Source organism: Lotus japonicus, chromosome 6 (assembly GCF_012489685.1).
Source record: "Lotus japonicus ecotype B-129 chromosome 6, LjGifu_v1.2".
Lineage (NCBI taxonomy): Eukaryota > Viridiplantae > Streptophyta > Magnoliopsida > Fabales > Fabaceae > Lotus > Lotus japonicus.
The window spans coordinates 53,031,306-53,046,923 of NC_080046.1; the positions used below are offsets into that span (position 1 = coordinate 53,031,306).

The 15,618-nt window shown below is 32.6% G+C and overlaps 1 protein-coding gene across 1 annotated transcript; it reads right to left on the reverse strand.

Moving 5' to 3' along the window:
• Positions 1–8,136: 8,136 nt before the first annotated feature.
• LOC130721856 (auxin-binding protein ABP19a-like) lies at positions 8,137–9,024 on the reverse strand. The gene has a single exon (XM_057572437.1). It carries the CDS (start codon positions 8,981–8,983, stop codon positions 8,351–8,353), a length of 633 nt encoding a protein of 210 aa, XP_057428420.1. The 5' UTR covers positions 8,984–9,024; the 3' UTR covers positions 8,137–8,350.
• Positions 9,025–15,618: the final 6,594 nt, after the last annotated feature.

Genomic DNA, 15,618 nt, shown 5'->3' on the forward strand with positions numbered 1-15,618 from the left:
ACATTTCTTAAGTTTTAGAAGAGGAAATGCACCTCAATCACGTGTGAAATATGAGGAGAAATAAGGTAAGGAGAATTCCGGGCACATGTGGCAAGTAGGGCCAAGGAGGATGAGCCTTGCTTAGACACGTGTAAAAAATCAAGTGAGAATTAATCTGGGAGCGACACGTCATTAACTTGGTCTGTGGGAGCGACACGTCATTCTAGAAGTTGTTCTTTTCTAATATATATTAATATATATTGATATTGATTCTTTTTATAGCATATATACTTTTCCTTTTTTTGTTCTTTGTCTTCCTTTTTAGATATTTCTTTGCTATAATATGTGAAAATTTATTGTAAAAAGAGGAAGCTAAATTAATGGTATAAATAATAATATGATATTTTATTAGTAACCTAGTATGAGTGATTTAAAATAAGAACCTAGTATAAGTTAAGATTGTTAATAGCGCGATGTTGCAGCGCAATAGCAACAGAGCGTGATAGCACGGTGGTTGACAACAATGTTGGAGGTCGTAGCGGCGCAGAAATTGCGTAGTGGTGGTAGCGACCACAATTGCGCCCAAAATCAAATTTGGTGCCCCGCGATTGTAGTGCGAGGGGGACGGGGGGATAAAACACCATACTCATTTGAGTGAAAACACCAAATTTACCCTAGATTTAAACATTAGGTCAAACTTTTTTAGGGCATTTTGGATTTTTCTTACCATTTAATGAAACATTGTGTTTCACTCATTCTTCAACCTGGAGTCTATGTGCGATCTCCTTTTTCTATGAAGCTTTGTCATCATCTTCTTCTTCCTCCTCCTCCTTCCAATCTCCTCCTTCCTTCTTCATCCTCCTTCAGCGTAGCATCCATAACGCTTCATGCTATAGCGCTATAGTATTTTTTGGACTTGTTGCTATGATAAGCTATATGCCATTAACAACACATATATAAGTATTGCCCCCACAAAAGTTCACAACATTGTGGTTGTAAGAGTCTCATAGTAAGAATTGGGCCTTTAGTAAAGAAGAGGCCAGTAGTAAGTCGTATAAGTATGTAATTTTCCCTTTTTGCAAATTAATGAAAAATCGAGCTTGCTCACAATTTTCCTTTCTTTCCTTAATTTCTATTTTCTCTTGGAAGGGTTTCTTCCTTCCACATCGTTATTTTTACACATTTTTTTCCATCTTATTTTCACTCAATTTTCTTTTCTTTTATTTGATTTATTTTTCATTTTCTCATTACATCACTTATTTTATACCTCATCTTTTATTCATGTCTCTCTAAATGTGGAGGTGGTTGTGATGTAAGCAAAACATTTTCTAAAGTTTTATCTTAGTACTTACAATGACATCAATTACTTTTTTTCATCCCCTTCACAGTTTCATTTTCGTTGGTAACTCATATTTTTTTTTACCAACACCATTACAATTTTAATTTGAATAATCAATACTAAAAGTTACAATTATTCTTTAGTTGTATACATTAATAAAAATTATTTGCTCATTTTACTTAAGAATCATCATGCAGTACGTGAGCGGGAGCGAGAAAGAGAAGTCTTGAAAGTGACGGGCTCAAACTTTTGGGTTGAATGGTAAAGAAATGTTCTTTGTAACATTAGGTTGTTCGGATTCAGCGAGTATTCAATCCCCATCAACGGTGATTGAGAGTAGTAAAAAATCCAAAGACTACACATATTTAACATGTTTTCAACCCACTAAAATGTGTTTGGTTTGATTTGGATTGGTTGGGTTCGCGGATCAGACAATACTCACCTACAGAGATGGATTAAGGAAGTTTGTGTTGTGGGGCAATATACTCATACAAATTTTAAGCGGTAAAAACTTAACATATTACAAGTTTGAATTCACATATTACTATTAAAAATTTGAATACACCTCATGATTCATCTATGTGAGCTTTTAGATTTTGGAAACATTGTATATAATTTTTTTCATTCTTAACCTTATTAAATATTTCTCTTTATAAAAATAACTAAGCAACCCTTCAACCATTTATCAAATGTTTGAGATTTAGAAGATGATTGACTTGATGATGATTTTCTTTTTAGAAAATTTTCCATTTCTAGATTCTACTTAAAATTCATAATTAACTAATTTCATACTACTAAAAATAACTAAAATAAAGATCTGTTAAAGAGTTTCGTGCACTGGGCAGATGAAAACATTTTGGGCATAGCTATTATGAACAATTTTACTTTTTTTTAGATAGGTGTCCATTAGAGTGTTGGATTCTTTGAATGTACTGGCATATGCTGGGGCACGAAAATGGTTAAATCTTATGGAGGCAATTGTCCCACCAACTCAAGAGTAGATCTGTCCCGGCCAGTTTACACCCCTAATTAAACTCAAGCTGATGTAGTATAAAATATAGTTGATGTGTCCATATATGAACTCCATACTTAATTTGTAAGAGTAAAAATGATGGATTGTTTAGAGTGTATGCAGCCCTTTAGCCAAAAAAGGCTGCTTCCTAAGGCCCCCAAACAAAAACTAGGCCCAAAAAATTGTTATTATGTTTTTTTGTTAAACCATAATTATATAGTTTTTTTCTGGACGGCCCAAGGTTTATACCGAGAAATGGACATGGGAATCAAACAGATGTAAACAAATAGAATCAGAGGGGAGAGTCAATTCTATCCAATCCCACTGGCCTTTATTAATGAAACTGTTATGAATAAAGAGTAAGCAAGTAAATAAGAGGAGAATAGAGGAACAAGAGATAGAGAAATAGTGTGATGGGGATGCTCTGCTAGGTGCAGACTCCCTTGTATTTATACTATTAGGTTTAGAGTGTTGAACAAGTATACATGTGGGCCTGGCCCATGGACTCCTAACTCTGATGGGCATCCAAATATTCATAACACTCCCCCTTGGATGACTATCCCTTAAGAATGTGTCTCATTAAAACCTTACTAGGAAAACCCAGTGTGGGATAAAAAACCTAGTGAAGGAAAAAGAGTACATCATTCTATAGTTCGTCTTTGTACATTGCCTCATTAAAAACCCTACCATAAAAAAACCCAATGGGAAAAAACATGGTTAAGGAAAAAAGAGTACAATGCATTTTAAATGAAATCTTTAGGCCGACGAACTCCCACATTCTGCACAAGCTTTTCATATGTTGTAGTTGGAAGAGTCTTCGTAAATAAGTCTGTCAAATTATCACTTGAGCGAATTTGTTGGATGTCTATGTCACCATTATTTTGTAGATCATGAGTGAAGAAAAGCTCCGGTGATATTTGCTTTGTCCATCTCCCATGATGTATCCTTCTTTTGATTGAGTAGTGCATGTAGTATTATCTTCATATATAGTTGTTGGCGGCATCTTTCAAGAGGACAAATCACCAATATCAAGTACGCATTGAATCACGAATCTCAGCCAAACGTATCCTCGTCTTGCCTCATGTAATGCTAATATTCCTGCAAGGTTAGCTGAGGTGGTTATCATAGTTTCTTTCACAGATCTCCATGAAATGGTTGTTCCTCCACATGTAAACAAGTAACCTGTTTGAGATATTTAGACAAATATCCAGCATCTGCATAACCAATTAGATTAAGCTTGGACATAAAGGGAAAAAATAAACTCATATCTAATGTGCCTTTAAGATAACGAAACACTTGTTTTCCATTCCAATGTCTTTGTGTAGGTGAAGAACTATATCTTACTAATAAGTTAACAGCAAATGATATATCAAGTCGAGTATGACTAGCAAGATACAATAATGCTTTGATAGCACTAAGATTAGTACTTCAGGATCAAGTAATTCTTCATTCTTTTCTCAAGGTCTAAAAGGATCTTTATTTACATTTAATGACCTTAAAATCAATAGAGTACACAGTGGACATGATTTGTCCATATAGAATCCTTTTAGTACCTTTGCAATATAAGTCCTTTGGTAAATAAATACCTCATCCTTTAGATACTCAATTGATAAGGTTAGACAAAAGTTTCATTCTCAACTCTTTTATCTCAAATTCTTTCTTTAGCAAATCTACAGCTTTTGTGAGCTCTTCTAGAGTCTCAATAAATCATTGTCATAAACATTAATTATGACATAAACAATCTCATATCTCATCATAAATATGCATGAGTTTGTTGGGTCATTTTTGTGACCGTCCTTAAGAAAATAATCATCTAGATTGTCTCAATCTAGTAATTTGTTCATTGTTGAGAACATGAATTGTGTGCTTTAGGAATCTTACAATCTTCAAGGAGTTTTATAGAGATATCAATCTCAAGTGAGCCATACCAATAAGTTGTAACTCCAAGTATCCACCACGATTGTCACTTGTTTGACTTAAATATGACAACATTATTTCACTTTACAACAAAGACTCTTTAAGCCTTATCGTTTTTATACCTTTAGGGTATAGATATGAGGTCCAAAGACCCTTAAATTCAGCAAATGAATTGCTTCTTTCTATTTATGGCCAATCACACCCATTCATTTTCGGGTTCAAGATTCTCGCACATATTTCTAATATTGAGCGCTACTTCACCATGTCGACAATTCTTCATGTTCTTGGTTCCTTGTGTTAACTTGTAGAGACATAATCATATGAGATCTCTTAAATAAATAATTACAGGTATCTGAACCTCTTCAGGAGGAATAAACATTTTTGTAGTCTCTACACTTTTCAAGATAGTTTGCCTCCTCAACAAGACCATCATCCTTCTCTAGGATATATATTTTTGAACCAAGTTTTAGGCATGCCTTAACCTAATAATAATGACAAATTTTCCAACTAGGATATCAAGTTAGAGAAGGGTATTTGCAGCATATAAGGAATTTAATAATTCCTTTTAGGTCAGAGAATGCATCTTTTGAACTTCTGGTTCATAGTGCGAGTATACATATGCATTCTTTACAAATTTTCAGAGCTGCTTAATTTCATCTCCCCTAATGCTGAGAAACAACAAGTAAGATATGAAATATCTATCGGTAATGGCTCAAATTGATTACATAATCTCAGCTTTCCTTGTGGTATCACCTTAGTGCGTTGTGGTGGAGCAATTGAAAATATATAACGCACATTGAGAATTCTTAGTTGAGAGATATTAGGTTCCTGACCATGAACCAATTACAATGGGGAGAATTCTAATGAATTGTTGGCTTGATGCGTGTCAATGCTGCTAATTGCAAAATCACATGTCCATAAATAAGGCTATTTGTTCTCATATGTAATTATCTAGCCATAAATATGAGGCGTTTAATTAAACAAATCAGCTAGATCATTTGAATACGAACATGTGCAACTAGATATTCAAAATCATGTCATTTACCAACTTGATCAAGGTTGGAATTTTCACTCTATCAATATTGAGAGTTGATGACATATATTTGGTCATTTAGTCGATGCATCGATAAATTTATGAAATACTTAAATGACTCATAAAAAGAGTGAATACGTGCACATGTATCGCATCTAATATACTCAAGAGTATGCGGGATTCAAACCCATATATTTTACCAATTATTAATTGGTCATGAGAACAAGATATAAGAATTCATTATATTGAAGAATCTTCAGGTTCTTCGATGAGTGCTCATATGAATTCATATACTTTCGCATCATAAGACTCGGGATGGTCTAACCGGTCATGCCAATCACATTCACTTTGTTCCATATATAGAACTTTCTCATTCAAAATAATACTTCAATGTTTGAAGTAAAATTTCCTGACGTTTTAAATCCTTTAAGGATTTTGATATTTTCAACCCATAGTTTATCGTTACATCAATTAGATGTAAATAAAGTCCTTCAAGACTTTCAAATTAATAAGGAATTTGTGTACATGACAGTTGTGTCACAAGATGAGTATTGCATCTCATAATTTCCTTTAACGCATATCCATCGCATGAAAAAACTCAATAGGTTTGACATCTCTGGATTACTACCGATCAAAGCAATATCTAGCAACAATGTTTATATATGCTCATCATATTTGTATACTTTGATATCAATTTAGGGGGTGATAAGGGGAGTAGAAAGCATGAGATCATGCGCCAATGTGAGACTGTAACTCACACTTTAATTCTCAACATTCTCCCCCTAAGTGTGAGTCACAAACACATTATTATGCTCCCCCTCAGCAAGCTATTAGCAATTGCACTGCAATTTGCTTCATCACCGTGCCAATAGGACACGTCGACTGACCACCACATTGTGTCAGGAAGACTTCCGATATAAGGAGTCATTATCATGGTCACATCAACCATTGATTCAAATATCACTTCTATGATTACAACCGCATTTGGGTTGTTTCTTGCAAAAATATAATATTATTGATCTATGGATCTATTCAAGAGTGTCAATGATCCATTTTAAAATATTGCTTTGAAATTTCATAGGCTTCTTCTAGAGAGCCACCACAAAAGTTCCATTTCATGAAACAATACCATATATGTCATTGGATGTCCTTCAGGGACATTTAACCATGCGTTGATATAAATGATCATAACTTTTGTCATGTTTGTTGAGATATTCACTTCAGGGAATATCTCAATCCTTCCTTAATATAGCTACTTCTGTAGCTTACATGATAGATACATATCTTTCAATCAACTTGATCAATGATAACGATATAGTTCTTCAGGAACTATAATGTATTGACAAAAGACTATAAGGTCTTCTTTTGTTTATTTCAAACAACTAAGTTTGTTTAAATATTCTTTTATCATACAAAAAGGAAGTTCAAATACATGTAAATAAATTTGTTTGTCATAAATAACGAAAATAATTTTATAACAAACTCATAGAATTATTCCTAAATATACTCTCTTCATGATCTCATAAATATTTACACATTAAAAAAAATCCTTTAAGATTTAATAAAGATTTATGTACTAAATAAAATAGTACATCCACATACAAATGTTTCTACAATTACCCTTCGATTCTAGTTTTATTAAGAGCTTCAAAATCAATTGATATCATATAAAAAATTTCCGTAGTATCTAGTTTTAAAATCAAGCACTCATTATAAACGTAAATTGAGAATATATTCCTTTATGAATCAATGAGTATAATAAAAAGATATCCACATATTAAAAAAAATATATGGAAAAGAAACAACTTTAATAATTGATAATTTTGAGAAGAAGAAGAAAAAAAATGTGACAAAATTGATAGCACAATATATATATATATATATATATATATATATATATATTTAAAATCTTTTCATCATAGAACTGTTTTAAAAGTAACAAAATTAAAGAGTGAAAATTAGCAAATTTGGTAAGAAAGCAGTGAATATGACACACGTATTGACAAAAAAAAAAAAATTAGTGTATATGACATTGGGGGAAGATTCATTGGAAACCCCTACCAAATTATATGTACACGACCCTAAAAATTAGCAAATTTAAAAGGGAAGTTACATTAATATTATCGTCTCTTTTAAAATTATCCAAAATTATCATTAATACAATTTAAAATATTTCATTTATCATAAACTTACTGGTCATCCCTATAACAGTCGTTATTGTTATAGAAATTTTTCAAAATTAAAATTACTTAAATCATATCTAAGATCACTTTGATAAATGATTTTGAAGCTCAAAAACTAAAACATTAATATAAAAATTATATTTTATATAATATACTAAGTCTCTCTTTAAGATTTTTGTAAAAAAAATTTGTTTAACATTTTCGCCTTAGGCCCCAAATTATCTGTACACGACCCTGAGTGTACTGGCATAGCCTACGTGCACTTTAAGTAGAATATTGTTTTGTTTGTTTACACTTCATATTGAAATGGAAAGAGGGGGAAGGATGATAGAAATAGAGAAAATAGATTATTTGGTTGAAAAAGAAGAGAAAAATAAATAGATGAAAAAGAAGTAGAGGTGCGAATGAGTCATAATTCCTCTAAATATTATGAAAAAACTTATTGGAATAATTTCATACACATGCATACTAGTATTTCAAGAAAATAGTTAAATCTTGTGGGGTAATTGCCCCCCGAATTCAAGGGTTAATCCGTCCACGTCCGCTTAAACCCCTAGTTTAAGCCGAAATTACATGAAATAATTGAATGTGTCCATATATGAATTCCATACTTTTGTAAGAGTAAAAGTGATTATTACTCATTGTTATAAGTTCATACTTAACGTCCTTAATATAGGCCAAACATTGTCTCCATTTCAAAAGAAACTTGACATCAAGAAATAACACAAGCACACAACGAAACCAGATCATTCATCTGGTTAACCAAAGCCTGCCAACAAAGAAAAAGAACAGAAGAAAACCACACGTTTACATGAATGCCAAATCCAAAAATGAAAACCACACCAACAAACCTAACACAAGAAAAAAGACACATTCACAGTCTTAATTTAACCACTGCCTCCAAGAACACCCTTAAGCTTCTTAATCTGAGCAGCATCAAGGAAAGTGGTCGCGGCAATCAAGTCAGTGGGAAAATCACTCTTGAACAGAGCAAAGTCCAGGATTTGAAGACCAGGATTCGCACTGCTGAAGCTCACAAACGCAAGCGCAGAACTGCCACCATCATTGATTTGGAAATGCAGCAATCCCTGAGGGAACACCATGACATCTCCCTTCTTGAGAGTTTTAAGGTAGACAGTGTTGTCGGATGCGACGAATCCGGCGCAGATTGTCCCCTGCACGACCACCAAGGCCTCTGAAGCGCCAGGGTGGGTGTGCAGTGGGATGACTCCGCCGGATGCTAAGTCCAAACGGGCGAGGGAAATGCCGAGGCCGTTGACACCAGGAAACTGGGCGTCAAATGCAGGGGTCACGGCGGCTTTGATGATGTTTGAGGTGTTGCCTGCAATGCCGAGGCCACTGTAGGCAAAGTCGTCTGCAGTGACCTTGGAAGGCTTCTTGCATGCGTACCCTGCAGGGCCATTGGGGAAAGTTAAATCTCCCACACAGAAATCTACTACAGAGGCATGGGAGAGGGAGAGAAGAGATAAGATGAATAAGATTGTGAGAACCATCTTCATTTTTTGTTGTAGATAATAGTGTGTAAGGATGGAGTTTAGTTCCACTATATATGGAGAGTGGGAGTGTGGATATGATCTATTTTTACTATTGACACTCAGTTGATTCAATGTGGTTAAACATGGAGAGATTTTTTCTTACCTGTGTGAGGAAAAGACAGATTCAATTCACATGTCTACTTTTTTTCCTTCGATAACGACAAGAAGCTTCTTTTTGTTTGAATTGTCAAAAACCGGATCATCTTCTGGATATCTCTTTATGCTAACAGTAAAAGGAAAAAGCCCAGGCATTAAAAGTGATTGTTTATGTAACTTATTATGTAGCTATAAAATAGTAGAGATGGTCAAAATTGCACCACACATGCTAATGCCATTCCTTATCTACAGTTTTTCTAACAAATAACAAAGCTCAACTTGTGTTATGAAGGAGTGAGCAAATAGATAAAATAAACCAATGAATATGGGTATATGGCAATAGATATCCTGGTATAAATCATGGCATATTAAAACCTTGGTTACAATATTATATATGGTAATCAAGGTTTTAAATTATTATTGCGGTCGTGCTTGCGGTTGCGCTACGTTGTGAAATTGCAGATAAATGCGAGTTGATGCAATTGCAATTACGATTGTGTATCACAATTTGAAACCATATATTATGGTATTACATTTATACAGCTGGTATAAATCATATGAGGACATATCTATACCCAACCTACCTTTTTCGTTAGACAATACGATTTGGAAAATGATTAATAGAAATTACATAGTGCAAACATGCAGCAAAGACACCGGAATAAGAAAAAAAGAGAAGTGAGATAGAACTAATGAGTATGATATATGTGTGCGTTGCCTTGTTGTTTAGTTTAGATGTCTAAATATCGTTACCAATACAATTTTTGAGCTAGCTAGTCACTATCAATTCAAGTTAGTGCCTAAGGCTATATTTTGATATTTGTTGACAGTGGTGTAAATAAACATTTAAACGCACTTAAATATTATAAACATAGAAAATAACTTTTTTTATTGATTGAGATAAAAATTAGTTCATGGTGACAAAGAATCAATGATTCAAGCATTAGAAATGAGATTGTTTGATATCCTGTAATCAATCTGTGAACCCTTAAATCAGAAGGAAGCCAATAGTTTTCCTAGTGTTACAACTCCTTCATGCTCTGTGCACATATCAGAGCAAGTTTGTGTACATTCAACTAAAATTAGTCATGGAATTTGATGGTGAAAAAAGGTAAACAAAATGAAGAACATGGTCCACAAGCACACACATTCAGCAAGAAATGACAAACATAAGAAGACGTTTTGCCAACTAGAATGACCCCTCCTGCAAAGTCTTGGTGATTTGTGGTCATCTGAAATTCCCTATCTTTTAGGGAACCTTATTTTTACTGAACAAGGTAAAAGGTCTTGTTGTTCTTTTGCATGTTTGACATGAACACCGTCCTGTATTCTGTCTTAAGCATATATCTCTTTGCAGTCACTGGCGCTAGCTTCTTATTGGTCCCTCCATAGCTCCCAATTCGTACGCTTCGGTTGGATGCTCGAAACTCCGCAGCTAAAGATAAGTTTTTCAGTGTTGCCAATCACAATTGGCCACTTGTTCCATAACATAGCCATAAGGCTGTGTCTTTGATTTGAAATCACTATCTTTGTCATAGTGATGGTTGTCTTTGAGTCACTCCTTGCATGACTGTGGGATTGTAATTGTAAGATATTTTGATCTTGATATTTCGAGAAAAAAGACACAGGTTGTGATTGAGATATATTCCGCATATGTACAAACTAGGGTTATAGCCCGTCTCCGTGCAATGCACGAACGAGCAGATCTGTTATTTATCATATTTATTCAATCAATTTATTTAACTGCATCTAATTAACTCACATACCATTTATTGTAATCTTTAATAATTACAACCTAAATATGGGTTAACCGAAACATAGGGGTCAATGAACTAATTATAAACATATAACAAAGTTTTATTTTAATTTATCTTTGTCAATTATACTTGAACACAGTGTTAGAGTTTTTGTTATAAATATACGAAGGCTAAAATTATAAGTCTAGAGATAGTTGAATATACAACAATGTTAATTGTTAAAAGATATTTGAATATACAATAATGTTAAAGTTTTTGTTATAAATATACGAAATAATAAATATACAACAATAAGAAACCTTAGTGTTTTATTATTTTTGGTTTTATATGATTTACTAATTAAGTAATCACCATAAAAGAAATAAAAATATGTAAATAAGAAATAGTCACCAAAACAAGAAACATAGACAGCCCAATCTGGAAAAAAAATGTCATAAGAGGAAGGTTTATTTTAGACCACATCTATATTTCTTATAAATAGCATGATCACACAATGATCCTCTAAGACCATGTATAATGGTTTTCAACACTCAACACTACTTTTTCTCTTCCCAACACTCCACATCATCTTCTCTCTCCGATTCAATACTCATTCAACTTTTATCAACTCCAATAATTTTTCATTCAACACCCTACCCCACCACTCACCCTACCCCACCACTTTTTTATTTCATATTTTTATTTAATTTTATATTTTTGTTTTTATGATTACATAAAATTACAATTATCGATTTAAATTAAATTAAAACAATAAATATTTAACAATTTATTTTTTTTTAAATATAGAAAATAATATATTCAGTTGTTTTATTGATTTGGATTTGGAAAATTGTTGGGATTTTGGTTGCTAAATAAGTAGTTAGAAGAATTTGAAATGGTAATTGTTGGGATCCATTTCAAAACAAAGGCTAATAGAAAGATAATGAGATGGTGAGAAAGATAATAAGATGGTGAAAAACTTAGATTTTTTTTCTGTATCCAAATCTAACAAACCAAGTCTCTATTTATAGAGAAAAAAAAATTATGAATTTTGGTATAAAAAAATTTTCCAGAATTTTTTTTTCCAATGAAATAATTGAGTTCAAAAGATTAAGAAAATAAAAATCCAGCGACCCAATCAGGAATCGCCACGTGGTCTGTCGGGTCCACCCTCAACATGTTGAATAAACTCAACACCTCTCTCCTCTCTCCTCAAACTCAACACACCCCTAAACACCACTACACTACCCACTCAACACTAAACACCTCACTCAACTCACCCATTGTAAATGGTCAAACAAAACAAAAACAATATCCAACATCACATCAATCTATCTAGCCTATCTAGGACAATGATTGACCATTGTTTTAATTAATGGCACAACGTTACCCATATTATTAAGTTACACAAAAAATATCTTTCTTTAATGGTAGAAAAATAAATTAGGGAAAATTGAATGCAAACATTTTTTTTTATATAAACCCCCTAAAACATTAAATTAATTAGGCTTAAATATGTTTTGCTCCCTCTAAAATTAGGATATTTTTGTTTAAGGCCCTCTAAATAAGGTATATATCACTAAATGAAAAATCATACTGAATACAAAATTATTCTGTCTTCACCTTACATCGTTTAAAGGGACCTAAACAAAAAAATTGTGATTTTAGAGGGACCTAAGATAGGATACCTCTAAAATATGTCACGTCAATGTCCGTTATGTAAATGTAACAACATGCTCTTATCCGTCCATATTATTTTTAAAATAAGGGTGTATACCCAAAAAAAAATTTAGAGAGACCTAAATCAAAAGACCCTAATTTTAGAGGGACCAAAAGCATATTTAAGTCAATTAAATATAATGAAACACCCTTCAATGGATTAAAACAACAACAAAAATACGTTAAACTCTGTAGTGCCCATAAATTATTTTACGTGTGATACATACATTAAGTAGTTCAGTAAATTATTTCCATGTGTGATAGGGTGTAGATATCTAACTCATTGACAACCAAGAAAATAACATTTGAAGATCATGGGTAACGAACGAAAATAATTCTATAGGTTACTAAACCTCTCTTTTGAAACAAAGAATTAATGATTAAAAGGAGAAGAGAATGGTTGAAAACTGGTTTTAAGAATTACTTAGAACAATAATGATAATCATTTTAACAAAAAATTTATAAAAGGAATGTTAACTCAATCAAAGAATTTATTTTAATTGGTATACATCATCTTACATATTACACCTTATTCTAACTTAAGGGACTGTAGTAGCCAAATAAAATAATTATAATCTTAATATACAATTAATCCATCAAACCATATGATTTAATGCTCTATCAGTAACAATTAATCAGAAAAAAATTATTAATACGAAACAACTTTGATTTTGTTACAATAAACTATACACTAAATTTTGAATAAGAAATACTCACAACTCATTGCACAATCTATAAATAATGCACTGTATAATATTTATGAGACTTTAAATAATTTCGTAAAGTTCACAATCATATATAATACACAAAAGAAAATAAGCACCACAGATTTTGGAAGTTATTTTCTTCTCCCGATTATACATTGCTTAAACAGGATAAGGATTATTTCTAGACGTTTTAGTTCCTTGATTCAATCCTTAGATTTAACAAAAAAACGAAATAGAAGTTTATTTTTATGTAAAAACATATCACAATCAAATTGATTCAATGATGTTAATAAGCATACACATGGGAAAAAACGTCTTCTTAAATAACAAAATAAGATCACCATAAATAGAAAAATAACAACTTATATTAGAATTAGGGAGTCCTAACTCAACCAAAGAGCTAGCTCAAGAGTTTAGGTTTGCACTACCATTTATAAGCACTTAATTGGCCACATCTCTAGCCAATGTGAGACTCTAACAATATTGATAATACAGCTACTTCCACAGCAGCTTTTAACATCACAGTTCTCAAAATATTACAAACTACCAAATATGTATCCACACAACATGTAGTTGTAACATAAGAAATCTAATATCACCCTTGCTTAAATACAATACTTACTACCATGACACAATACATATACAAAAAAAGGTCCTACATAATACAAAAAGATAACAACCAGATTAATTGATTTCTCCATTCAGAGTATGAAATATACATCATCAAGTAATATGCACATCTAAGAACCAGAATATTCAAACTTCATGATCATATTTTTCCTGCAACTTTAACCCAACCATAGGTAAAAAAGAACACTCATCTTCAGGTGCATAACGAAGATATCCACCATCAGATATCTTAATTGCCTTTATGCCATTAATTGTCGATAACACTCCATCCTCACCACTGGATAAATTATGAGTACTGATTTCCAAATTCTTCACACCTGTGATTCAGGCTTTCTTAACTTGCCATTTGCATCTTCAGTAAGCTCTTTTCCAACCACCTTCAATTTTCTTTTCACACACTTACAGACAGCAGACTGGTTGCTACTTGCTACTATCTCCATATCCAACAGTATCAACAATGTTTTTCATCAACATCTGTGACCTGTGAATCCCTCTGAATGTTAGTAAATGAAAGAAAAACTTGAAGGCACCCACCTATACTACTTAAATTTACTAATTTAGTATGCATTATAATATACCAGTTATCTCTAGAATATCATAAGAAACTAAATAGGTAAGAAACAACACATCTATGACTTGTAACAAAAACATATATTAATAATATTATTCATTGTATTTGGACTATATAAAAAGACAAACAATAATTACCATTGTTGACTTGGTACTTGTTATCTCAGAGAAGAAATGTGACACAATCTCAGGATCAAAACAAATTTGAAGAACTTCATAGCAAGGATAGCCCTTATATGTAATACCAGGAACCCTACAAACTTTAAAAAGCATCTCCTTTCCAGTAACTTTTTCCTCAACCTCCAGCGGATGATCAACATCAACATCAGGCTGTATACAAAATTAAATAAAGAACATGAGTAATCTATTTTTTTGATATAACATGTTACAACTTGTTGTAATAGGAAGGGATGCCTCAACTGCATCTTCCTTTCCTCTTCCAAAACCTACTTGCTTATCAACATGTCATCTAGGCAGCCCATCTCATATTGCTCGTCAACAACATGGCACAGGCAAGCTCAACAACTTCACTTGATCTTATTTTTTGTGTGAAGGAAAGTCAGAATAGCTCATCAAAGTAATAACACAATTAAATGAACTTCTCAAAATAAGCTGAACCGATACTCATTTGAGAGTAAATTGAAGGTATAATCATAAGGCTTTACATAAGCAAGATATAGATTGTTGCTTCTACCTTTCTAAAAAGGATTAACATTACAATTGAGTCAACACATCACAAATTGAACTGAGCTTGTAATCAAAGATGATAATCATCAAATAGATTTACAAATGTAACTAACTTTTGAAATGAAAACATTGATCTTGGCTGGGCAAACTGTTGAGAGAGCATTGAGATATTCTACTCTCTTTCTCTCAGTTTCTGAAAACTGAAACGAAATCACACCCTCTTAAGGACTTTCAAAAGCAACACCATTTTTAAATGTTCTAAGCAATTTCACATGATGTAAATTGAAAAGAGAACATGTTACATATTTCATTATCGCATGAAGTAAAACATTCAAACAAAGCCTCAAAGCTAAATCCATTTTCTTGTGAGCATTTCAGCAAAAACTTTATGAAGCCAATGAATTCTCTTTTCTTATCATAGAATTCAGCTCTTCATAAGCATCCAATAACAGTG